The sequence below is a fragment of the Fopius arisanus genome, unplaced genomic scaffold (assembly GCF_000806365.1).
Source record: "Fopius arisanus strain USDA-PBARC FA_bdor unplaced genomic scaffold, ASM80636v1 scaffold00095, whole genome shotgun sequence".
Classification (NCBI taxonomy): domain Eukaryota; kingdom Metazoa; phylum Arthropoda; class Insecta; order Hymenoptera; family Braconidae; genus Fopius; species Fopius arisanus.
Genome location: NW_011887834.1, coordinates 162,970 through 188,571, shown reverse-complemented (window position 1 = coordinate 188,571; position 25,602 = coordinate 162,970). Strand labels below are relative to the sequence as shown.

Sequence of the window (25,602 nt, the reverse complement as noted above, 5' to 3'; positions counted from 1 at the left end):
AAGGATGTTTGTATATGTGTAACATATACCATTCGCTCTTCATTCCCTTGGCCTCAGGTAATCCAGTTAAAGCTCTAATTTTTCATGTGCCCAAAGGCGATTGAGGATGACAGCAAGTGCAATTGCCACGTGAAAAAACCACCGGTGGTGTCGAAAATTAAAAAATCACATCAACAGCCTCTGGATGATGTTGAACGAGGGGAAAGACGAATCGACGAGAAATGTTGATTATCAAAATTCGCCCAGCGACACCGAAAGCTGCAACGTGGCGAGTGAATCGCCACGAAATCCATCGTTAGAGGAGAGAATCGCCAGCAAGATGTTGTCTTACTCACGTGAAACGATTTGTTTATTCATCGGAATCTTCACATTTGGCATTGCATTCGCAGCATTGCACACAGCGTGAGTTCTAGGTTATGGCTTTGGGTTAGAAATATTTTTTGGGGGGATGAATATTTTGAATCTGTGAAACGGTTCGACCTAACCAGTGGTCGGGAATTTTTTTATTCAATTTTTTGGGGTTGAAGATTTTTTTTCTGGAGTTTCAGGGCCCCCAGGGTCTCCAAGCCGCCGCTGGCTCGACCATTTTTTAATGAAAATTCAATGGTCATTGACTTCTACAAGGGACAAGTCAGTGCAATGATCGAACGAGTCTCCGATTCTGATTTCTGTTTTGTTATGTATTATGCACCCTGGGATGCTCAGTCCCAAGCTGTCAGGGAGGAGTTTGAGATTGTTGCTCGTCAATATCATTCACAGGTAGAGATATGAAATTCAGGAAATCCTATTTAATTTCTGTTGGTGTATTTTTTTTTCATAAAACTCTACTCTAGGTGTTCTTCTCCGCGATAAACTGCTGGCATCCAGGTTCAGAGTGTCGAGCTCAGTACCCAAAGATCCGCAGCTACCCTCTTCTGATTCTTTATCCTCTCCGAGGGACAGGGGTGCAGTATAAGAGCGTCCCCACAGCCCCCTACATGCTGGCATTTCTCCGGAGTTACCTTCATCCCCTCACTCGAATTTCCACGGAGGAAGACCTCCAGGAGCTGCTGCCACACCCAGTATTCGTAGGATTCTTCAACTTTAGCAGTTTGTCCATGAGCCCAGGGTATCAGGAGTTTTACAGAGCCTCAGTGCGTTCCCTGGAGCTCGATCCAAATCGAGAGGTGAAATTCGCAGTTGCCACGTCACCATTGAGCATCAGCCCTTCCCCTCTGCCCTCAGTGAGTTTCTATCTCTGGAATGAGACGCTGATCTACCCATCGACGAGTCCCTGGACATCAGATAGTCTCCTGCAATGGCTGGAGGCATCAATTCACCGGGTCTCCGCGTGGCTGCAGCCCCCAGGCACCAAATCCCTCACTCTGGCCCCTCACCTCTCCTCGGGACCTGTCATTCTGATGTTCACCCCCAGGAATCCTCTTCACCCCTCCAACTACAATTACAACCTCCTCCAGGAAGTTGCCCTGGAGTATCACGACTGCGAGAGCCTCTGGTGGACACAAAAACTCATCGACAAGCTGCGAAAAGAGAGACAGACCTCGAAGAAAAATTACCTGGAGATGATTCAGAGGTGTGCAGAGCTGTCGAACAGCAACGAGAGCCCCATCCCCTTGAGTATTTCCCTCCAACGATGGGTCAACGACAGTTGTTGTGCCAAAATTTTCATGAACAAGTGCCTCCTCTGCAAGAGGAGCCTAGAGCACTCTGGAGGTGTGTGCAACAGCCCTGAAAGCCTCCAGGACATTTGCAGTCAGAAGGACGTCTTCAGGGTGAGAAATGAGGGGGATTTCGAGAAAAATCTCTGTTGCGATGACGACCCACGAGAGTCTGCGGCCTCTGCAGCATCTTCTGGAGCACCTGGGGGAGCTAGAAAATTTTCTTCATCGATTATCACGGGGGAGGACGACCCCCGGTCGCCAGAGAACGTCAGGAAACGCCTGGCAGAAGAGAGCTGTAAATTTCTTCTGTTGGGAAACAAGTATCAACCCCCAATATTTCCAGTTGTCCTGGAAGGTGACGAGAGGAGGCTGGAGGCTGCTTGCACCACCAACAAGTCCCTGACGTTCCTTGCAATTGACAGTCTGAGGTATTTTCATTTTGCCGAGGCCCTGGGAATTGATCTCCTGAGGATTCAGGACAAAACAGCTGTCGTTATCCTGGACTCTGCTCAGGAGAGTCAGTATCTCCTGGAGGGACCCCTAGGGAGGGCTGTTCTCGTCAGGTTCGTCCAGGAGTTCAACAATGCTACCCTCAAGAGGAACCTAAGGTCTGACTCCAGCAGAAGATACGCCCGGGACTTCCAGCCTGTTTATCAGTGCAGGGAACAGCCTCAGGATCAGGTCTGCGTCCAGGAGCTCACCACTGAAAATTTTCTTGGGGTCGTCATGGATCCAGAGAGGGATGTCGTAGTTTTTTATCACTCACCGTACTGCGCCTTCTGTGGTGCCGTCAGTTATGTATTTCTTACAGTCGCTCGATATCTCAAGGGAATGAGTAATCTCGCATTCGTTAGAATCGACGGGGATAATAATGATTTGCCTTGGGAGTACAGCATGAATCGCTATCCGGCGGTTCTCTTCTTTCCGGCTAAGAGGTAATTTGTGAATCAGACGTGATTATTAATGATGAGGTGTTTAGTCCGATGATGTGAGATAGCATTTAGAAGAATTTTTTTATCGCCTCGTAAACCTCTTCCTTTGGGAGGTCTACGAAATGAGAAAAGTAGAAATCCCTTTCAGTCATCAGATATTTAAAAATCCATGGATTTTAAATGAATGAAATATTTATTTATCTTCACTTTTGTCATGAATTTTACAATTAATTATCTCGATTGCTAATTTATCGTTATGATTTAATTTCAGAAAAGAGGACAGTACGGTGTATCCATTCACCCTGCCGATAACAATTCCAAATCTATTAAATTTCGTTCTCGCTAATTTAAACGATGATTCACACATCGAAGCTCTCGTGAATGTGTGTCACACTGGAGCTGGTGAGCCACCAAAAGACTGCGTAGCTAGAATACGAAGGCTGTGCCTGGATATTATTCATAATCAATTGGCTATTTACCGGAAGCTGCGGAGGCAGAGGCAATACCTCTCCAAGATGACGATATCTAACAAGAGGAGGGAAATATCACGACGCCTCGAGCTTGTTCGAGAGATCCACCTGATTCTCAGTTCAGTGGACGACCTGGAGACTGATCTGGAAAAATTTTCCAAAATTCTCCAAAAATTCCGCGCCTACAGGAGGCCAAAGAAAATTGCCAGTGAGACCTGTGAAATCTCACGTGGAGAAGCTAGAGATAAGAGGCGAATTGGATCTCTGAGGGACGAGTTATGATGACAAGTTTTTATAGAAAATTCGAGGAAAATGTACAGTTATGTAATGAAGTCAGAAGTGGAAAGGAGATAATTCGGATTTAATATATTTAATTATCGATTTATCTGGAGAATTATTGATTTCAGGTGGAAATGTTGCGGGACTTTTTTGGAGCTGATTAAATTTCCGTCAAAAAAAGGTCCCATAATATTTTCTTCTAAAATCAATAGAAATTGAAAATTCTGCAGTGAATAAGGAGTGGAGTGCAAAAATGAGATGATCGAACTTACCCTTTTTAATCGTCGATTTATCTCAGAAACTATCGATTTTCCCGAAAAACGTTAAATAACTTTTTTTGTAGCCATCTCAATTTCCTCCAAAAAAGTTCTTCAACATTTCCTCCTAAAATCACTAATTCCTGAGATAATGACGATTATGCGACCATAAAATTCGACGTATCTCATCCCACTACTTCCCTCCGAAATCGTCCACACCGTTATCACCCCCCACGAAGACCCTGTAAATATCGTTAAAAATAAAAAAACTATTATTTTACCTCCGAGCTGTTAGATCCCCTCCCCCTGACCATTACCTCAACAATCTCGATTACTCACATCGATTTATTTATGGTCATCGCTCGCACCCCCTCCACAAATTCCGAGAACTCTCGATGAGCGATAAGAACGTGACCTTTTTATATGTAAGCCCATCGATGACAACTTCCGGTCATTCAAACATTCCCTCCACTCCCCTCCATCATCGCCCTCCCCCTCCCACCTTCGACCCGGGAAAAATCAAACTCAATTCAAACCCCAAAAATCTTCAATTTACCAATATTGGTTGATTCCCACCAAAAATCACTTGAAACAGAAAAAAAAGTGAGGAAAATACGTCTTGAAAGAGCGGAATGATGAAAATAATGTGAAAAATAGAAAATATTAAAAAATGGCAAGAATGGGAAGGCAGGAGAGAATAGGAGAGGATGAAAATATTTGAAAGTAGTTGAATAGAGTTGAAAAGGGTGAAAACTGTGATAAATAATAAATGTTAATCAGTTGGTAAACATGATAGCGATGGGAGCGCCCTCCCGGACGTGTTCCATTGTCAAAAAATAATAAAATCGTGCAGTTGTGGAGTGCTCCCCCGAGAAGCGTGCAGATTTCCCTGGAAGGTGATAATACCCCTGGTACTCCCCCAACAAAAACCCCCACCCAGGTGAGGTGAACCCCAGGGGCCGATCCGTTGGTATATTCCGAAGGGAAATAATGGTGGAGAGTAGTGTGGCTTGTTCTGACAATGAGCCGCCACGGTGACTGTGATAAGTGAGACTCCTTATTCCTCACGCCTCGATTAACAAACGCGCAGTGGCAGTGGAGAAAGATAGACAAAAAAAAAAGAAGAAGAGGAGGAAGATAAAAAAAAGTTGTCCCAAGGGAGTGAGTGCACTTGAGCCATTGGGAGATTAATACCAGTGGGATCCACTGTTTCATCGATGACTCGTTAATTCATACCATTGTTACCCCCCCAAAACGTGAGGTGATAGCTGGTGCCCTGTGCCCCCCAGTGATTGTTATCGTTTAATTCGGTTATCATAATTATGTTCAATGTACCGCCCAAGTTCTACGAGCTGTGTCGCCTTTGTTTATCGTCGGATGGTGTCAAATTGTCGATATTCGAGGAGGAAGGGGCACAGCGTAATTTTGCCGACAAAATACTAACGTGTCTGTCGATATCGGTGAGTTTTTTTATATTTGATTTTTATCACTTTTGAACCCACCGTTATCCCACACTTTATTCATCAATTTTACATCGCCTGGGACAATGGGGGAGACGTTACGTGGATTTCTCTCGTTTGGATAATTTCGGGTGGATAAAGAGTCATCGGAAATAGACGCAACATCTGGGGGGTCGTGAGCATTTTCACTCTTACGTTTTCGTCATTTTTTTTTTCTTTCCAGGAGAGATAAATACGAGAAATGAATTGATCTCGAGGCTGTCGTTATCTGGATTATCTGAGTGGAGTGATTTGATAGTGCAGTGTGGTGGGATGTTTTTTTTTTTGTCATTGTTCTGGCTGTGTGAATTTTCTGGTCGATTCGTACGGGTATACCTCTCCTCCATGGGGAGAGAAAGTTTGGCAGAGGAGAGATGTGGCCACGAGATAAGCCAGCACACGGGCGATTTAAAATGGCAGTGATAAGCCTTTCCCCCCCACCTCCCACTGTCCCATTCCCCAACGATTTCAAGACGGTTAGAACCTGTGGGCTTCGACGGCTCCTTCCACTTTTTACTGGTTCTGTTTATGACTGTCTTTTTTACGTTTAGTTTGGGCTCTGGCGTTTCCTTCTTTTCATTTTTTTTTATCTTCACGTTCGAGTTTTATTTCCCTTTCCTTTCTGCTCTGTCCTCCACGCCACGATCTCTTTTCGCGGCACCCGCTACGGGGGACATATATAACGCCCGTTACGAGGGATCGAGACTCCTTATTTGGACCGCCCTCTTATCAGGTTTCACACGCCTGCAGACAGAACTGTACGCACTCTTGTCACTGAATCACGGCGTCGAGTTTCCCCTAAAGTGATTTTTACAGGGAAGTTTTGGAGGGGAGATGTTGATTGCCAAAGGAGAGGATTGTTTCTTTGTTTGAGGTGAGGGGATTCGAGTATTTTGGGAATATCTCGACGGCGGGGGGTGACCAGGGGGGATTGTTGAGGCGGCATTTTGGGGGCAATTTTGAGGGCTAAAAAAAGTTGCTCTGGGTATTTTTTTGTAGGCCCTCGAGTTTTTGAGATATTGGCGGATCACACTGGAAGCGATTTTCCGAATTGGTTGGAGGAAATTTGGGAGCATCGTGGGAGGATGTGGGCTTAGGGGGAAATGGGTGAGGAACTTTTTTGAGAGGGCTTTGAGGGCTACAGAAAGTTCCCCGAGAAATTTTTGATAGGGGTAGGAGTTTCTGAGATATTGACGAATGATCATTGCTTGAATTTTGGGGGATTATTTGAGAATTTCTGGAGAGGAAGTGGATTTCGAGGAAAAATGCAGTGGAAGATTTTTTGTAGAGAATTTCGAGGGCTTCAGAAAAGGTCCTTTGACACATTCCATCAGGTTAATGGTTTCTGGATTATTCCAGGAAAAGCATGAATGAGGAAGTGAGGTCTGGGCTTATCAATTCTTATCGACCAATCGCACATATAATTGATTATTTCATTATCTACAGATTTTTATTAGCATCGACATATCCATCAATTTCTCACGATTTTGGTGTCATGACTGACACACAACTGAGATTAATTAATTTATTCCCATATAATAATTTCAGGTGAACGATGGCGACTCCCTGCCGCCCATCATCTGTCACCGGTGTGTGTACAAACTGGATGTACTCCACAACTTTCGTGAGGTGTCTCGTAAATCCGACGTCATACTCAAACAGTACCTGGACTATGCCAAGCAGTTGTCATCAGCAGACAACCAGGTACAAGAAGAAAAAATAATAATCCTTTTAACTCCACCTGTTACAATAACACGAAAAAGATGTCGCATTGCGAAAGACAATTGGCAAATTTTGCTGACACCAACAACTCGAGAAAATATGCAGCATATGCACATGACAGCTTATCATTTATCATTATATCCCCCGAGAATAAAAAAAAAACAATAAATAAATTGAGGGAGACGTTCCCATTCCTGAGGGGATAATTTCTCTTCTATTATTCCAGGACAAGTCTTTCTCCACTGCCAAAATAGCTGACCTGAGTCCACTGCAATCATTTCTTCAGCTGAACAAAACCCTCTTCAATGAGGAGCCCAACTCCCCCGCAAGCATCAATCAAAATGTATTACCTCAAACGCAGACCCATCACCTCGAATTAAGGGCTAATGATATGCCAGATTCTGAAAATGTCAAGTGCGAGCCTGAGGACGACACGTGCTCAAACAGCTCTGATCCAGACAGATTGGAAATTGAGGATCGAGATGAGAATGACGATGATGCAGACGAGAATGGCTATGACATGACAGTTAAACGTAAGAGAATGGATGATAATTACGATGACTCCAAGAGAGAGTCACCCAATCGCAGTCCAGTCAATCGAATGGACACACCTGAGAGCAACTGCTCCGACACTAACATCGACCAGGAGACGACGAAGCTGTGGCAGGCACTTGCTAAGTGAGTATTTAATCATAATCGATTTTCCAAATCTTTAATCATTTTTTACTCAACTTGAATTCAGTCTATACGGTTTTTTATAAATATCCCGTAATTTAGGGCTTCGAATGTGAATTATTTCACTGCCCCAGTTTTTGTCGCGGAACCCTTCCCCATTTTTTGAATTCCTTCTCGATGAGAAATTGGTTAAAAACCCCAGAAAACTCAGAGTTGGCATTAGTCCTCCTGAAAGAAATGCATTGTGCGTCCTATAAATAGTCATGATTGTAAATCGAGATTGAATAATAATGAGATAGGTGTGATATCACTCCGTTAATTTTTCTTTCCCCTCCCGTTCATTACCATACAATAAATGACGATAGCCACAGGAAAAAAATTATATTTCACAAAATATATCTATCTACCCCAATTTCAATGAACAGAATAATAAAAAAAATATTTATACACATATTTTGCCCAGATTCTGCATAAATTTTGTAAATCTGAGTCATTGGCGCATGAGATTGAATTTTTCGAAATTTCGTTCAATGGGAAAAATCGTTTAAAATTGCACACCAAGTTTTTTTTCTATTTTTTCTTTATCCCTCAACGTTGAAAGACCAAACTACTGGATTTCTGTGGATTCCAGCAATCGGAGTTTAGAGATAACAAGGACCAATGGTGACAAAGTGAACAATGGATTCTCTGGTGAAGCTACGAATCTCCTCCGATCACTCATAAACAACCGGCAAATTGGAATAACAGCGGTGGACACTGGGAGGATTTCCCCCCAAATAAAATTCTACAGGGACACGCAGGGCACAACAATGGAGAGGACCGATTGTTCGATTTTGGGAAATCGAACGAACATGCAGTCACTGGAGTGCAAGGTAATTGCCCCCAATTAACCAATCAACGACCGAAACTAAACTTGACAATAAATAATCCTGAAGCCAATGAAAACGCCCAGAATTTCCTCCAAAAATTCTGCCGAGAAAATTCAACTCGACTGTAAACAAAGCTGAGCTACCAGCATCTCCTCAAATATTTATCTATCACTTCCACTAACTGCAGACGAGATAAACCCTGATAACCCCGAATAATCATGAAAATAATTCGAAAACCTGACTCCCGAATTTGCCCAGCAAACAGTGAAGCCCGAAAAATGCCGGATAAATCGAAATATGTTGGAGTAAAGGCTCTGGAAGTAGATTGGTGTTTGCACAATGCAAATAGTACCCTCGGTGGGTACCTCGCAGGTATAAAGAGTGGCAGGTCAGGTGACCCTTCGGGATGTCAAAGAGAATCCCCACCTTCCATAGGATTTTTTTTTCCTTTCTGGTCCTTGCTATTCAAGTCCCACCTGCCTGGTTTTCAGGTATTGAGGTAAAAGGTACCTCGGGGCCCTCTCTCCATCTCCCTCTTCCTGGAGGGGGGGAAAGTGGGGGGACCACATAGCAAGATAATAGATAACTAGGAGAGGCGACGCTTTGTGATATGCCCTGGAGAGCCATTGAAAATGGAATCGGGAACCTTTACCGTGTCAATCCTGCTGTTAACAGATGTTCAGATAAGCCTGAGAGCTCAATGGGCGAGTTTTAGGGCGTCAACCATTGTTGGCTAAAATTCTCGAGGGCATTTTTCGAGAATTTTAACTCAGTTACTCCTACGATGAGCATCGTTAGGGGGTACTGCTTCCTCTTTGTTCGATTTTTCCATTGCACTGGGTTTACCTTTCTTGGAACTAAATCGGGATAGATACTAGCATTTTCTATGATGTATCGGGGAATTTTACTGGAATTATTTTACGACGGATACCTGCCCTCTGGTACCCGCGGTAAATATTATCTTTTCAGGGTTTTGACAAATCTCATGGAGATTTTTTGGTCTCTTGAAATACTTGCAGATTGCTGGCCTGATAGATTAAGAATTGTTCGTATAAAAAAAAAAATGTCGAGGGAATTTTTTTGTGGAGAATCTCAACGGCCTACAAAAAAATATCTGAATTTTTTTCTTGTAAATTCAATACCTATGGAGCTATTGCGAAAAATGGCAAACATTATTATCTGATTTTCATGTTTGATTTATGTAAATGATTTTAATTGTTCCAGAGTGCATCAATGGACAGTAATCCGTCCAGTCCAGCCAGTATTGGTAGAAAAGAGACAAAAGGTAGGAGAAAACAGAGTTACCCGAGTAAAGCACCCACGAGTCCAGACACCATGAATTATCAGCAGGATATTAGTGATGAGCAAGCACAAAATTTCACAACGTGGTCAAATAAATTAAAGAGCAAGGTAAATCCCTGTGAAAAGCCCCTAGAATTTATTACCCCCGTATCGTTATTTCAGCTGAATATTTTTTTTTCCCTCAAGGTTGATGAACAGAAGCAGCACTTTGACCAGCAAAGTGGCAACATGACAAAAAAAGTCGACATGTCCTGTACAAATTGTGGTACGATGACGACGACGATTTGGCGTCGTAACATGAAGGGAGAGATGGTATGCAATGCGTGTGGCCTCTATTACAAGTTGCATGGTGTCAACAGACCCCATACCATGAGGAGGGACACCATTCACACACGCAGACGTCGACCGAAGGGTGAAAAACCCACGAGACATCGAAGTGAGTTAATTATTGAATTATCTATCCGGCAAAATATATGTGTAAATATATTAGAATTTGATTATAAATTGGATGAAATTGAAATTTCTTTACCAGAAAAAGAAGCAGCTATTGCTCCAGCCCAGGCTGACCAGATGGATGCAGAGAGTGCGGACATGCTGGCAGCCCTTCGTCGTCAAATTCAACCGCACCTGATGATGGCTGCTCTGACACCATCCCACCTGTCCTCAGGGCATCCACCATCCAGCCAATTAAATTATCCTCTCCCTCTCTCCACGTATATGATGCACGTGAGTACACCTCACATGTATTCAGTAGATTTAGTTAGTCGTGTTACTCGTGACGGTACAAATGGCAGTACAAATTCGAGTGATGCCCTGAACTTTGCGCAGCACGTTAAAGAGGAGCCCAGAGATCGCCACGACTCGGAGGAAATGGATGATTGTGATGATGAAAATGTCTCTGACGTACCTCTCAATCTAGTATCAACGTCACTGTCGGAAGAGGCCCACTGATCTGAGGAAGATGCTCTCTTGTTACATTTTAATGTCATTAACGTTTTCTACATCGACATTGCCTTATTATATTATTCCGTTACTCATTTTTACTATTTCGTGGTTGAATATATTGAACTCATGCTCTCTACGACGAGTGATCATGGACGAGAAAAGGGAATTATCGATTTTTCACTTTTTTGAGAGAGTGAATTCTGAGAGTTTTTGAGGAATATCTCGAAATCTAAAATCTAAGAGACATTTTCGCAAGAGCTTTTTTGTGGTTCCTAGTATGAACCACAAACAATGCTTTTACAAAAATATCGGTATCTCTCTTGGATTCTGAGGAATTCTTTGAGAACTTCAAACGAAGAAGTGAAGAGTAACAACTCGATTTAGCTAATCATTCCCCCAAAAAAATATCTCTGAATTAGAGGGAGGTAGTGACATTTTCGTTTGAGATGAAAGGGGGATTTTTGTAAAGGGGACGAAGATCTATGAAAAATTTTCATAGAAAAATTGCACTGTCTCCCCTTCATTCGGAGATATCTCTCAATAACTTACGCATTGACTAAATCAACTTGTCCCTCTTTAGATCTTTGATATCGGATTGATTGAATTTATTGGAGTTTGAGTGGAATATTCGACTTTGTTTTCACTGGCATCACTCGATTATGGAGCTAACGAGCCCGTGGTGCAGTGCATTATTTTAAAAATTGATATTAAAAAGCAGTATTAAATGCGAAAGAGGGAAAGAGAATAAAAAGATTACACTGAAGTCATCGGAACAATATCATAAATGTTAAAACGTTTACTTAACAAAGGATAATATTTTTTATAAAGCTGAACATTTTTGTACGAGTTGATGGAAAACTACGAATTAATTGTACATACGCGCAAACTTAAACTCGAAAACGAGTGGTTGAGGTTTTTATTTTTAATCGAGGGAATACCGAGATTTTCATTGATTTATTTCAATTATTTGATTTTAATGGGTAGGACATTTTTATTTTTTTTTTTTTTGCTGATTCCAAATCATCTCGATGACGAGTGATTCAGTACTTTTACTTCACTTGCGAGTAATTGAATTCAAAATTTTAGTTAGTGCGAATGATTTATTTTGTTCCACGGGCTGTTTAGCTGACACTAAGAACAATAATACTCTTTTTAAACATTTTATTTTTCTCTTTTTTAAATCGAAAGGGAGAGGGTTTTAGAGGTGAATTTATCGAATTTCATTGGATATTTTGGGATTTAATGATACTGCAGATGTGTACTTGCGACTCGGGTGAAAATTATTTTTGAATTTTTGCGGTTTATTAATATTTGCCAGTGTCAATGTGATTCGCCATGACTTTACCCCATCAAGTGCTATTTCTCGATTATAAAATAAATTCTACCCCGAGAAGAAATTCAAAACGGAGAATTTACTTACTGAGTAGAATTAAGAAATCTATAAAAACAATACGAAAAAAAAAATGAGAATTTTTATACGCTGAACAAGTGCCGATAACTTTTTAAACGATATTTTTTTTAAAATCATTGAAAATACGAAAAATCATCACAATAATTTCACTCTAAATGGCAAAATCATTCTAATTACTGTTATGTACTTAAACATTGATTAAATGCCAGTTGTGCTCATGCAAAAGCGATGAAAAAAAAAACCTAAGCAGTAACGATAAATAAAAAAGATAAATAACAGAGATAGAGATAAAGGAAAGATACAGGACGGCCAGAAAACTATGCAGGAATACATAAATATTAAATAATTAAATGATATTCGCTTTTACTCTGGATACGCATTGAATGACAAATTAATGCAGTCAGTCGACAATATCAAGTCTTAATTAATGATGAGTTTAATGAATTATTGGGTGTGTCCCAGGAATCATTGAGATGCCTCTGTTGGATTTGAATGACGAATAACGAACTATTAAACAAACCATTGAACATGAAAATAAACTAAAGGTGAAACACAGGAAAATGATAAAACAATGGCCAGTGCATTTACTCATGTAACCGTTAATTATTCTAATGTCATAATACCTAAATAACTTTGCCAAAAATAGATTTAGTCTTTGTAACATAGATATAGTTAAGGGCATCGAACAAGACAAATTACTATTCGTTCTATTCGTTGTTTGATGGTCTGAACAGAGATTTTTCAGTGGTGGGGATTGAAGACTTGAGAGTTGACTGGCAATTTAACGAGAACTCCATCCATCCAGCCTTATTACAGAAACAGTTTTATGAAACAGAATGTATTTGTATATATGATATTCTATATTATGTGCTCGTGAGGGATATTTTGGCCACATATACAACCATGACTATAAATTAGAAATTGAATCAGTTGTGGAGTGATAAAAGCCAGTGGGGAAAAAGTATTTTTCATCCAAGTTCACTTGATGCAGGAAAACATCCTGTCATTTTTATACAGACCATAATTATTTATCCGAAGATTTCCATTTTTCAAGTTGACAACAATATTTTCTTGTATCGCGGACATTTTCTTGACGAAAAATGGTTTTTTCTTACAACTGGGAGATAACTGGAATTTCTCATTTCTCTCAATCATCGATTGAGATATTTCTCCCTGAAATGATCAGGTGTGGAGATAATCGATATTTGACGAAACTGGGAAATTCTGCTCATTTCACCACTTGGTCTCTGATAAAATGAAAACTTGGGATTTTTTGAATTATTCGAAGAAATGTGATTCTTCCATTGTGCACTTCCTCTCGTTATTCGATTCATTCTTTATTGTTTGATTCGCCATAATTTATTTAGAGACTTTTTGGTTTAGGTAACTGAATTGGAGTTGAATGTTAAAATGTTTGTTGATAGGAATTACTTGGATTTCTAATAATTTCACTCCAATCCAGATTAAACAGAAACATCACAGCACATAAAAAAGACCAAATGGCTACCGCGTGACTCTGCTACTAATGGACAGTTTTATTCGTCAGGCATTTTTCGATTACTCTCGTCACAACTCGAACCATAAACATTATCTCATTATTTACCGATCCAACGATTGCCTTATCCCCAAATCCGTTACTCAATATTGTTTTAGGGGGTAATCGGAGGGAAACGTTAGGCTTTCATAGAGTAAATATAGAATTCGAGGCTCTCTACTAATGAAATTAAAATGATATTTTTATATAACGTACGATGACCGAGTATTGCTATTTTACGATTGATATTAATTGAAACAAAACACGAAAAAAAGTAAAAAAAAAAATACCATATAAATATATAAGAAATAGTGTCGTTAATCATTAAGACTTAGTTGCAAAAATGCCATGGGTTTGACAGTGAAAGAAAAATCATTTCTCTGGCAGTAGCGAAATGCTTCGTTTTAGAAAGAACATGTTTTCGTTTTTCTCTCTCTTTTTTTTACATCAGTATTCCACACCTTTGATTTTAGCCCTTAAGTATCATTTTGAATGACGAACAATACGAAAAAGCATTACTTAAAAGCGAAGAAAGAAAAAAATCAGTTGATTACTTAATTATTTAATTAATTATAGTTTCGTTTTTTACATCTGTTTTTACAGTCCCTCCGTTTTTATTTAAATAATCAATTGTAACTTATTTGTCTCGTCTGTTCGCACATATTTTTTTTTGTGAAATTTTGGCAGCAGCGACTGGCTTAATTTATTATTACGTTTAATATTATTTTGTACGAGTGTATTTTTTTTTTTCTTTTTCATTATTTTTTAATCATCATTGTATCTGCGATGGTATCAGATGGAAATAGTCATTTTTCAGTTTTTCTAGGGATATGGGAGACGGACGGTGGGGGGAGGAGATGGAGTGAAAATGATTCTGGAATGAAATTATAAAACTTGTGCTGGTGATTAATGCATAATTAAATGTCAGTGGTTTGTCGCTGAATGAGATGAAATAATTATTTTACTACGGAAAATTTTGTACAGAATTTTATTGCGATAATCACGTTGAGGTGGGGGAAAACGTGAAAATGGAAAACATTGATCTGAATTAAAATGGCTCATGGCATCTGTTCCGTCCGTCCACGTGACAGCAGAAATAACTCTGAAAGTACTAAAAATTGGAGGAGATCTTGAATTAAATGCGCGTAGACCGTTTAGCATAGAGATTAAATATTAAAATTTATGAATCACGCTTTTCACTGGTTTTTTATAAAAGAGAAACTCATTCATGTCACATCGCGAGTATTAATCAGAACTAATTGACTGAGTATTATTTTTATACCATACATACTTGTAATTAAAAATCGAGATGAAGGAATTCGTGGGCTGTGGACTAAGGCAACAAGTTGACACGTCCAATCATTTTATCGGAGCAATTGATAAATAAAATGTTAACATCATCGTGAGAAAGTTGATTTTTTCATTCAGTCTGAGTGGAATTATCCCGATAAGGACTGCTCCCACGAGAAAACGCTAAAGGAAATTCTTGTGGAGAATGTCATCAGCTTGAAAAAAGCGCAATACCATTTTTCTCTCAGGTCAATCGTTCTCGGGATAAACCCGAAAACCTGACGAATTGAATTTTTATCTTCTTGTGAAATCAATAAACTCAACTTGTGTCTTTGTTCTACTAACCAACAGGACTAATGAAACTGTAATGTAAAATTGAAATTGAAAGTAAGAGCAAAAGCTGCGAATACTCCAGTGAATAATAATTAGAGATTAAAACTGTGAGTGCCCTGTATTTTGTATAAAAAAAATAATATTGTTAATAATTGAAGACATGTGGAGTTACTGTTCTCATTGAATGATATAAAAACCCGAGGAGATGAGTTGAAATGAAAATGAAAAATGTTCAATACGATGTACGGATGGAAACGGTTGCGTGCAAATCGCAATTGGAAACAATTTGAGTAGAATCGAGGAGAAAATCACTGATTTCGAGGAAAATTGTGAAGAATAGGGATAAGTTGGGTCGGGCTGATTATGGCCAACAGCTGTTGAGATTATTCAAGGTTGTGTGTATCGTTATAAGTATTTTTTTGAATTGTTGAGTAGTAAATAGGATGTAAGTGACAATTTAATGAAATCAAACGACCTAGACTCTGATTATTCCTCTGTTTCCTTGATTTGCGTATTGCACGTTTTTTTTTTCTTTATATTTTGATTGAATAATTCGCTGTAAAGTTGAAAAATCATCTGGATTATTTTTCCTCCAGTTTTTCTACAATTGAAATTATTGCGTTTTAACGATTCAACGTACGTTTGTCCTGATTGTCGAAAATCAAAGTTTTATTTTCTCCCGTTCCTTTCAATTTCAATGTTAAGATCGAATCTCCCTCCTCCCACCCAGCCTTCGTAATCTACAATTTATGGTTTCAACAATAAATATGTAACGAAGAAGTGAAGTGATGAATATCTCTGAATCTACCAAAGATAATGTAATTTTTCTGAGGACGTCTTTTATGGGGCATAAAAAGATCCGCAAAAAATGTCCTCACAAAATTTATTAAGCTCTCGTGGATTAAGAGATATTTCCAAAAAACTTCAATTTTTTGAACTTCACTTCTTGGCTACTGAACTGTATTTTTCTCAAATTCTCAAACTCGATTTTACCATTTTTTCTTGCGTATTATTATTAGTTGATAATGCTGTTAGAAATTTTAAGCTATTTATTTGGCTCCTGTATGTGATTTGTTATGGAAAGAGAGACAAAAATTATTTTCAGAATGCTTATTAAAAAATAACATTGAAACATGAATAAAAAAAGGAAAAACGTGTTGAAAAATTATACAATTGCATTAAACCTGGGACACGATTATTCACTCAATTTTAATCTGAATATGTAATCTCTATAGTTGACAGAGTGGACCAAAATTAATGCTCAGTGGGTAGTGGATATTATTTATTTTTTATACAAATGAATTGGAAGGGGATGATTCTCACGTTGTCCCAGGTGGTGCAAGGGGTCAGTTGACGATTTTATTACGAGGGAGAATAATTTGCCGGGGCATTGTTGTGATATCACAAAACGCAGCTTCATTAAATCTTTTTGAAAATACCTCTTGCCTATTTATTTTCCTCACTGGATCGACATCACTGCAATTTACTGGATAAAATGCTATTATTATTTTTGCTTCATGCTGGACCTCAGGGGAGGGGGTAAGTCCCAGTTGTCGAGCCCAGGGCGTTTGGACACTGCCATGAAAACGAGAGCACCTCTCCCTGGAAGAGGTTTCACTGCGACATACGTTCTGTGGTCTTTCGACCACTCGGACTTGAATTTTATTATTTTCTTCACTGGAGGCTCTTCGTACAGAGTCTCCTCTGACGTTTCTGATAGATTATCCTGGAGTCGTCCAAGAATATGGGAATTATTATTCAGTGCGAACGTTCAACGAATATCTCCGGATCTAGAGACGATAGCGCAATTTTCGTAATTACCTTTATTGTAGAGTTGACTGAGCTCTACGGAAAAGTTATTACAGAAATTTCTTTGGTTTTCTTAGAGTTTGAGATACTCGTTGAAATGGAGTTGAATCGTTTTATCAATTTGGTACGGTCTTTGAGGCTTACCATGTCGTGCAAGACCTTCAGCGAATTGTCAGGATCGCACACCGTGTCTGACCGATCGTCCGAACATCCTGGAAGCACAGCATCCCCCAGGACTCTGATGAGATACGACAGGAATGCATTTCTATTTTTCTTCACTTCTAAATTCGAGGATTTTATGTTTCCCACTCGTGTCAGGTAGTTTTTCGCAATATCTATGTCTAAAAAATTATTTCCCCTCAGTTTTATAGAGCTGGTGAATAATTTCTCTTCGATCCATCGTTTTTCAATAATAAATTGCCATATCATCCCGAGATTTCGAGATATCAATGAAAAAAAAATCCAAAAAATCACAGAACCAACCTCTTCGTCGCTCTAAATTTTTCACCAGAAAATTCGCCACCCTCATTTTCTTATTGAACTCCTCATCAAAAATCGCCCCAGCATCGTTCCCGGAATTTTTCCTCATCTCAAAAAACTGCGCCTAATTTCCCATCGAAAAAGATTAATCTCACCAATCGACATTTAAACCACCCAAACCCGGAAGTCAAGTGCACAGCTGTCGTCAGTTCCTCTAAAAAAAATTTCTAACCCTTAATAAATCCAAATAAAATAAAAAAAATGGAATGAACTAAGTAGAATAAAATCTCAGTATATCCCATTAGCCCCGAGGAATAAATAACACGATAGAATCGCAAAATGAGAAGAAAAAAAACTGCCGTAGTGACTTCCGGTGTGGGTTGTGTCGTAGCGTCGACCTAGAAAAATCATACGCCATTTTCTCGTTGACGCGTGCGGACGTTAGTGCGCCGCATTCATAAATATCGTGAACATCTCGTAAAAAGTTATAAAAAAAAGATAATAAAAGCCTCCCCAAGGATGAGTTACGGACGTCCACCACCCCGGATCGACGGGATGGTATCCTTGAAGGTTGATAATCTGACCTATCGCACAACCCCGGAAGATCTTCGACGCGTGTTCGAGCGTTGCGGTGAAGTCGGGGATATCTACATCCCCAGGGATCGTTTTACGCGGGAGAGTCGGGGTTTTGCATTTGTCAGGTAAGTAAAACGTCATTCTCCAGGAGTTCCTACTCCAGCAGCAAAAATTTCGTGTGGACCTCCAGGCGTCGAGACCCGTGACGTCATGACCCTCCATATTCGTGTCGTCGACGATTCTCCACTGTTCCAGGGGTTTTTCGTGACATGATTTTTTTTTTCGCAGGTTTTATGATAAACGCGACGCTGAGGACGCACTCGACGCCATGGATGGACGACTCCTGGATGGGAGGGAACTTCGTGTGCAAATGGCTCGATATGGTAGGCCAACATCACCACACAGAAGCCGTGGAAGTCGTCGCAGGGGGAGGTAAGTCCATTTTTTCGTATTTTCATGGTGCAGCAATTATTCAATAATAATAATAATAGCAAAAAAAGAGATATGCGAATTTATTTTGCAGATTGAATGAAATAAAAAAATTAGAGTATAGAATAATTAATGGGATTCTCTTTAAATTAATGAAATAATTTGATAATTTGATTTTTTTGTGATGGAGTAATTGAGTGAAACGTATCTTCAACGATATTTCTCTTCATTCAGATCTCGCAGTCGCAGTCGCGATCGCAGGAGGTCTCGCTCTAGATCTCGATCGAGGTCACGAAGCCGTGATCGTGATCGCAGACGTTCCTACAGCCGCAGCCACAGCCGCTCGCGTTCAGACAGCAAAAGCTCAAGAGGAAAGTCCCGCTCGCGCAGCAAGAGTGCAGACAGGCAGAACAACAGTCGCTCCAAGTCAAGGTACTACTCATCTTCAATTCAATTCCATCATTTTTGCCTCATTACTTCGGGAATATCTCGATAATTGGGGGTGAACTATCAAAGACAATTCTATGCTGTTATCCAGTTAAATAAATAATTTTCAGCAGTAGAAATGCTCCAGGAAGACTGTGGCGAGATTCCCTTCAGAGATATTCCCCACTCCCCCAATATATCAATAACATAACTCTACAAAATTCAATTAAATCAGAATCGTTTCAATTTCCAATTCACAGAGACTGAAGCGCTGATGGTATGAGAGTACAGGATTGAGACGAACGTGCCCCTCACGATGAAAATTCCCGAATCGTTCTCACAGCCTGCAAAAGGTATATTACAAATACTCTCCATACCTAAAACAAAGAAAAACAATGAATAAATCCACTTAGCACGTTCGGATCAATTGTCGCATCATAATTTCGTTATTTTGTTTTTTCTTCTCATATTAACCATGGTGACGCACTTCGGGGTTTTTTATTTTTACCAAAAATATGAAAAAACTATCCAAATTGAATGAATTGTAATGTTGAATAAATTTTCGACTCTTAATTATTCGAAAAATTCCGGGTATTACTATTATTGATTACTCTCGTTATCATTGAATTAAAATCCACCATTTTGTGGCCAATTATTGGGAAAAAAACGTAATCACTGAACATTTACTGATTATATGCTTCGTTTTAAAAATAAGTTTACATGTATAATTTTTTATTTCTTATCTCATTCATGAATAGAGTGATTAATACTGAGTTTAACCAATTGCTAAATTGACAGAGGTGGTGATAACAACCATAACCGAGACTCTAATTAATAATTATCACCACAAAGTTTCCAAGCTGATAAGAATAAACAGTAAACGTAAAGATAATAAAATGTAGAATTCTCGCAGTGTGTAGAAAATTTTTCTAGACCGTAAGTTTTGCGTTTTTCTGTAATTATCAATTTTTCAGGTTTATTTATGTACGTTTGCCATTTATAATAAAGTACGACTAAGAAAATATGCTGACGCAAGAGAGCTCGAGAATTCATGTGCATGTATGAAGGTTTCTAAATCATTAACAGATTATTGTTGATAATCACGGGGCAATCGAAATGTATGGCATCGTGTAGATTTCGTTAAAGTCAAGTGACGCATTTTAGAACAAGTGGGAAAAACCATGATTTTTTTATTCAACGATAAATCATAAAAAAAGATATATAAAATGCATTTTTTTATGTATTTTTCTCCCCAAAAGCGATCCAAATACTTGAAAAAAAAAAACAATATATAAATATGCAAATATATTTTATATATCTTCAACTAATATTTCCCCACTCGTGGAGCAGAATGTCAGGAATTGCAAAAATAAACTCCTGACATTTTCTCCCAGTGAATTATCGATGCTATTATAATGATGGAGAGGAGTTGTAATTGATACCGGGATTTTCAAAATATTCCTGTCCCTCTATCCACCGCAATCGCTCTCTGAAACCATTTAAACAAAAAAAAAATAATCTGGATGCAGCTAAGTTATAGCACGTAACTAAGTTGTGATTTTATGGTGCCACAGGCGGTGGAAAGGAGTGGCGTGTCGAGTGTAGCCGATGATGGGGGTAGCTGAGAGTAAGCAGTTAACCGGAAGTAGCGGGGATCTGTGCTGTTTGCTGTCGAGAGGCGGTTGGTGGTCTGGTGAAAAAAATATTGAGGCAGTTTTCGCGATAGATAGATCGAGATTATTCGAGAGTTCTGGGGGTTATGCAGTTATCAGCCGAATTTAATTAATCATCACCAGACACCATCGGTAGTTGGCGAATGAACGTGGGGTGGACGGATGGATTAACTACGCGTGATTAAGAGGCCAATGATGTTGGGAATTGCTCTGGGGCTCAAGATTTTTTTTAACAATCGAAGCCCCAAGTTTACGATATCATTGGCCACTTATGGCTGACGACATGGAGAGATTTAGGATTCAGCTGGGGGTAGTCGACTGATGAGATTATAACGTGTCTACTCGTCACTCCACTTTCAACCGTGAGTTTTCATTCTTCCGGGGATTTTTTATTGTCTTTGGGGGAGTGAAAATGCAAGGAGATCATGGAAAAAGAGCAGAGCCATTGTTTTTATTTTTTATTTTTTTTTTTTTTGGAAATATATCGGAATGTGGAGGGGGACACCGAGATTTTTCGTAGGACCTTTTTTGTAGAGGGCATTGAGAGCTACAAAAAAGTTCCCAGAAATATCTCGGTATTTGTCTTTTATTTCGAGATATTCCGCACTTGTTACTCTCTAGTTTTTCGCTGATGATCGAAATTTCATTTTCTGGGCATTTTTGGTTTATCTCGACAGGAAGTGGTTTCAGGAAGAAATTTTATTGGACTTTTTTGTAGAGGTGAATATTTCCTCGAAAAAGTTACTCATAATTTTTTATCCTAGAACCCATTCTTGTGAAGATAATCGAAAATTTAACGGGTGATGGGAAGGGGAGGGTTTCACAACTTGAGTACTGAATGGTTTTGTATCGGTATCAATGCTGGAATTTATTGAGACCGATTATTATTTGATAAATGGTCAACAATTTTTGCGATCGTTAATGGGATTATTTGTTATGGTAATAATGAGTTTATTGCAGGCACTGGGCACGTAAGTATTCATCAGTTATTAATCTGAATTCTGTGTTGAAGTGACGAATTTTTCCCTGATTACTCTGGTTTTAGGATAAAATCTTTTTTATTTTCCTGAAATCACTCATTATCGAAATAATTACGAGCTTCAATACCGAATTTATCTTTTAGTGTAGCTGAATGCAGTATTTTCCTGTGGCTAGAATTGAATAAAGTACTTCAAAAAAAAATTAAAATCTATAATAATTTTATTTAGAATTCAGATCCACTCAACTCCTCAATGATTTGCATATAAAATTCCTGCTCCTCAATTGATCTATTGTGCAAATATGTATAATTGTGCATTATCACATCCTTCCTGGAAGATCTTTGTCACAATGCTAGTAGGTACTTTCGTAACATCAACAATTTTTTTCATAATTCACAGCCTCTTATCAGTTTCAACAATTCTCGATGGCTTCGCCAGGCGACCGATAACGTATAATAATCCTACAAATACATGTCCAGCAGCGTAGATGTTCGTAAAATAGTACACAGTATTGTCGTATTCCAGCAGTTGAAATCCAATTCCCAAGTAGGACATGCAGGAGAACCTGAGGAAGTAGAGAAGTGCCCAAAGTCCGTTTTTCTTCTGAAATAATAAATCGTTTCCATGACTCATTCAATTATCTCAGAATTGATATACAGGAAAATGCCAGGGAAAAATGAGAATATCTCTTAATCTGAATTTTATCGAAAAAAAAAGTCACAAGGTCATATTTGCAGCTTATGAAATTCTCGACGAAGATGGTCTTTTCAATTTTTCGTCTTACGATCACTGCAATCCCGGAGGATTATCAGACACAAAGATAGCGTTTTGACTTACAAAACTGTTCTCCTCGCTCTGATGGTAGAATTTGACGTAGAGATCCTCCACTGGTAGGAAAAATATGAGAGATAGTAGTGAAACATAATATCCAAATGCCCAACCATGCCAGACAGCGGAGATCGTGAAAGTGGCAGCTGTCCTTAGGGTTTTACTGGGGAATTGCTTGTAAACGTACGCTGCCATCCAGTATTGCACAGTAATATTCCAGGATTTCATGGCATGTCTCACCAGGAAACACCTCTCCACCGCTGGGATATCGATATTGTGAACAGTCTTAAAATCGATCTCCTCGGATTTCAATTTTTGGCGATTGTTTGTTCTAATGTAAACAAAAATTTTTTTATAAATCCAGTGGTTGGCGAGATATTAATGGAATAATCTCAACATATTTGAATGAAGATTTGGGATAATTGAGAAAAATTATTACAATTCTAAATATTTTTTGTAGTCCTTTGGTCCTAGCCCCGACTGGGGTTCACAGCTCGTAGGATAGGCTCCGAGTCCTGCCATTTGACAAACGCACTCAGACAGCATCATCCCAGCATAAATTCTCGTTTTAAAATTGAAAAACGAGGGATAAACGTAGAAGTATCTGTACAATAACGATCTCGCCTGGAATTCCTCGGTGTAAACGTACTGTAAATGGAACAAATGGCAGTCACTCGCTATTTGTGGTTTATCAATTGCTTGTTATCACACCACTAGTGCGTCCTTACACTTATAGGATAATAGAAATTGAACAACAGGTGGAAAACTACAGCAACTACTATTTTTTTCAGTTTCTTGATGGTTTGTCCTTCACAGTCGATGTAATCCCCGAGATTTCGGTGGATGCAGTCCAGATAAGTTCTGTAGGTGTAATAAGGCCCTGTGAAATCCCCAATTAAACCATTAATTGATCATTAATTAATTATACCATTAATAATAAAGTGGAAAAACTTGACTTCAATGAAGTTTTCATTGAATATCTTAAAGAGATGGCGGATTTATTGCACAATAAATTTTTTTTAAGTGAATAGTACCTGTTAAGAGTCCTATGTACCCTAGTCCGAAGTGGAAGACGTCCAGGAATCCGATGTTCTTGATAGCTCTGTAGGTCCTGTTATTGGGTTCTTCCTTGAGGCTTTCAACTGCTGAATTCACCTCGAACCCGAGACCGGCGAGCCTCAGGGTGATGATCATCTGGAGGAGATTCACGTGGGTGGACGGCACCACCAGACCATACCAATCAGCCAGGCGGAATACGACGAGGAGGTAGAAGAAGGTGAAGAAAAAGGCAGCTATGTGTCTCGTTCTTCATTTTAAAAAATCGAACAAAATCATGGCATCATCAATATCCCCGAAACTATAGGGTTCATCGAAAACATCGTGAGACCTTTTTTCTAACTCGCGAGATTCTCTATAAAAAAGTTCTCTAGCAATTTCCAATAGAACCCCAAGTTTCCGAGAAAATTCCCTCAACATGGGGGCACGTTTGTCTGGAGTTGTCAAAAATTCTATAAAGAGTATACCCCCAATATCTCCCAAACCACGTGACCCATCAAGAAACCTCATATAACCTTTTTCGTAGCTCATTAAATTCTCTAGAAAAAAGGTTGTTTGACCTTCTCTCTGATTGCCCTCCCTATCGAGATATTCCCTGCTGACCCAAAAACCAAAGTCCAAAGAATTATTAACTCACCGATGTGACAATTTCGTTATCAGAACCGCTGTGATAACAGTACTTATAATAGGATGTAAAATATGTACACCGGACACCACAAACGTCACAAATAATCCAAAACCAGTGGATATCCATTGCCTGGACTCGGCGTCTTTGAATCTCCGAAATACTTGACCAAATTTGATGCATAACAGCAGCACAATGAGATAAATAACATCATCGATAAACATTTTTCAACGATAAACAGCTGATCGATTCCAAATAATGAAATTCTCCTTTTATTAATGGTGTTGTGTCGTGACAGATGAGCAGGAAAAAATTCAAGTGCTGGGCATTGATTGGTGTTAATGGCACTGCGGTGATGATTTTGACTAGACGAGCATGACTGACTCGTGCCAACTGAGCTAGAGTACTTGACTTAAATAAATTCAAGCACGTTACCACCCACGTCATATTTTCTGAGCATGTGTGAGGAGTATGTGGACACGTATCAAGGGATTGCAGTTGTCCTCGGATTAACTGCTAGATTTAAAATTGGGGGAACAAATAACGAAGAACTCTCAACGAATCAGAAGACCAAGTCCTTGACCTCCTTGAAACGATCTTTCACCTCTCGGAGATAATGTGGTCTTCGTATCATTGGGATTTGCTCCGGATGTTTTCACATGAAAAAATTTTTTCATTGACTGTTGGCCTGTACAGATTTGCTGAAGTTCCGAAGAAGTTATTGGTCTTCAATAAGAATTAAATTAATTAAAGCCTTAAACCCTTAACCATGGGGGCAAAAAATTGTAACTCCATAATCTCTGACAGCGGGACTGCTACTGAGGCAGTTACCGAGTCGGCTGAGGGGCAGACAGCCCCATTGTGTGTGGCGCCCTCCCTCTCTTGGGGTGCAGTACTGCCATGCCGCTGGGGTCACTCCAAAGAGGATTGACTGAAGTCGAGGTTCAGTTCTGGGGGTTTGAGTGACCCCAACGGCATCGTAGTACTGCACCCCTAGAAAGGGAGGGCGCCACACGGGTGAATTTCATTTTCTGCCGCATGAATGCTTTTTGTTTTTTATTTGTTTGACTGCAATCTAGCCGACTGTAGAACGAGCGGAAGGGGGAAGCCACATCTTGTGGAATTTCAATGGAAAAAATTATTCAATATGTTGAAGATATACCACTAATGAGTTTATATTTTTAAATGAATTCGTTGTCCTAGCGGCAACGTGCTCGCCTGGCACGCCGGCGGCCTGGGTTCAATCCCGGCGTCATTCATTTTTTTTTTTTAAATAATTCCAATTTTATCTTTTTATAATTGGCTAATCAATCGAAATATCGTTTAAACACTGAATTTTTGAAAAACGGAAAGATATCCAGTGAAATTGAAAAATTAGCAATTTTTTAAAACGATACTTTTGCAAAATATATACTCCTAATGAGATTTTATTATTCTAATAATGCGTTATCCTAGCGGTAACGTGCTTGCCTACCACGCCGACGGCCAGGGTTCGATCCCGCCGTCATTCATTTTTTTTTTTAAATAATTCCAATTTTTTC

General features: G+C 39.3%; 5 protein-coding genes across 10 annotated transcripts; 3 read left to right on the top strand and 2 right to left on the bottom strand.

Moving 5' to 3' along the window:
* The first annotated feature begins 29 nt into the window (after positions 1 to 29).
* Positions 30 to 3,448, top strand: LOC105270812 (thioredoxin domain-containing protein 11). Its single transcript, XM_011311985.1, has 4 exons — positions 30 to 402; positions 549 to 759; positions 834 to 2,596; positions 2,865 to 3,448. The coding sequence occupies exons 1-4, from the start codon at positions 185 to 187 to the stop codon at positions 3,343 to 3,345; spliced, it is 2,673 nt and encodes an 890-aa protein (XP_011310287.1). The 5' UTR covers positions 30 to 184; the 3' UTR covers positions 3,346 to 3,448.
* Positions 3,449 to 4,460: 1,012 nt separating this feature from the next.
* Positions 4,461 to 16,617, top strand: LOC105270810 (uncharacterized). Of its 4 annotated transcripts, none has more exons than XM_011311983.1 (8): positions 4,461 to 5,059; positions 6,647 to 6,802; positions 7,047 to 7,498; positions 8,127 to 8,367; positions 9,589 to 9,774; positions 9,853 to 10,102; positions 10,199 to 10,392; positions 10,495 to 16,617. In XM_011311983.1, the coding sequence occupies exons 1-8, from the start codon at positions 4,922 to 4,924 to the stop codon at positions 10,615 to 10,617; spliced, it is 1,740 nt and encodes a 579-aa protein (XP_011310285.1). In that variant the 5' UTR covers positions 4,461 to 4,921; the 3' UTR covers positions 10,618 to 16,617. The 4 variants fall into 4 exon arrangements, with proteins under 4 accessions (XP_011310285.1, XP_011310284.1, XP_011310283.1 ...); XM_011311982.1 differs by having other exon boundaries at positions 8,097 to 8,367; XM_011311981.1 differs by having other exon boundaries at positions 10,199 to 16,617.
* On the bottom strand, positions 14,161 to 17,824 carry LOC105270811 (uncharacterized). The gene is made up of 3 exons (XM_011311984.1): positions 17,472 to 17,824; positions 17,133 to 17,329; positions 14,161 to 16,905 (listed from the first exon to the last, which is right to left on the bottom strand). Exons 1-3 carry the CDS (start codon positions 17,575 to 17,577, stop codon positions 16,684 to 16,686), a joined length of 525 nt encoding a protein of 174 aa, XP_011310286.1. The 5' UTR covers positions 17,578 to 17,824; the 3' UTR covers positions 14,161 to 16,683.
* A 39-nt stretch (positions 17,825 to 17,863) lies between these two features.
* SC35 (SR family splicing factor SC35) lies at positions 17,864 to 21,672 on the top strand. Of its 3 annotated transcripts, XR_892597.1 has the most exons (5): positions 17,864 to 18,169; positions 18,333 to 18,476; positions 18,708 to 18,905; positions 19,135 to 19,252; positions 20,474 to 21,672. XR_892597.1 is itself a non-coding variant. In XM_011311978.1 (4 exons), exons 1-4 carry the CDS (start codon positions 17,988 to 17,990, stop codon positions 19,172 to 19,174), a joined length of 564 nt encoding a protein of 187 aa, XP_011310280.1. In that variant the 5' UTR covers positions 17,864 to 17,987; the 3' UTR covers positions 19,175 to 19,936. The 3 variants fall into 3 exon arrangements, 2 of the variants coding, with proteins under 2 accessions (XP_011310280.1, XP_011310281.1); XM_011311978.1 differs by lacking the exon at positions 20,474 to 21,672 and having other exon boundaries at positions 19,135 to 19,936; XM_011311979.1 differs by lacking the exon at positions 20,474 to 21,672 and having other exon boundaries at positions 17,869 to 18,169; positions 19,160 to 19,936.
* Positions 21,673 to 21,754: 82 nt separating this feature from the next.
* frj (farjavit) lies at positions 21,755 to 24,864 on the bottom strand. Its single transcript, XM_011311976.1, has 6 exons — positions 24,074 to 24,864; positions 23,415 to 23,686; positions 23,109 to 23,260; positions 22,820 to 23,028; positions 22,390 to 22,711; positions 21,755 to 22,155 (listed from the first exon to the last, which is right to left on the bottom strand). The coding sequence occupies exons 1-6, from the start codon at positions 24,283 to 24,285 to the stop codon at positions 21,946 to 21,948; spliced, it is 1,377 nt and encodes a 458-aa protein (XP_011310278.1). The 5' UTR covers positions 24,286 to 24,864; the 3' UTR covers positions 21,755 to 21,945.
* Between the last annotated feature and the right edge of the window lie 738 nt (positions 24,865 to 25,602).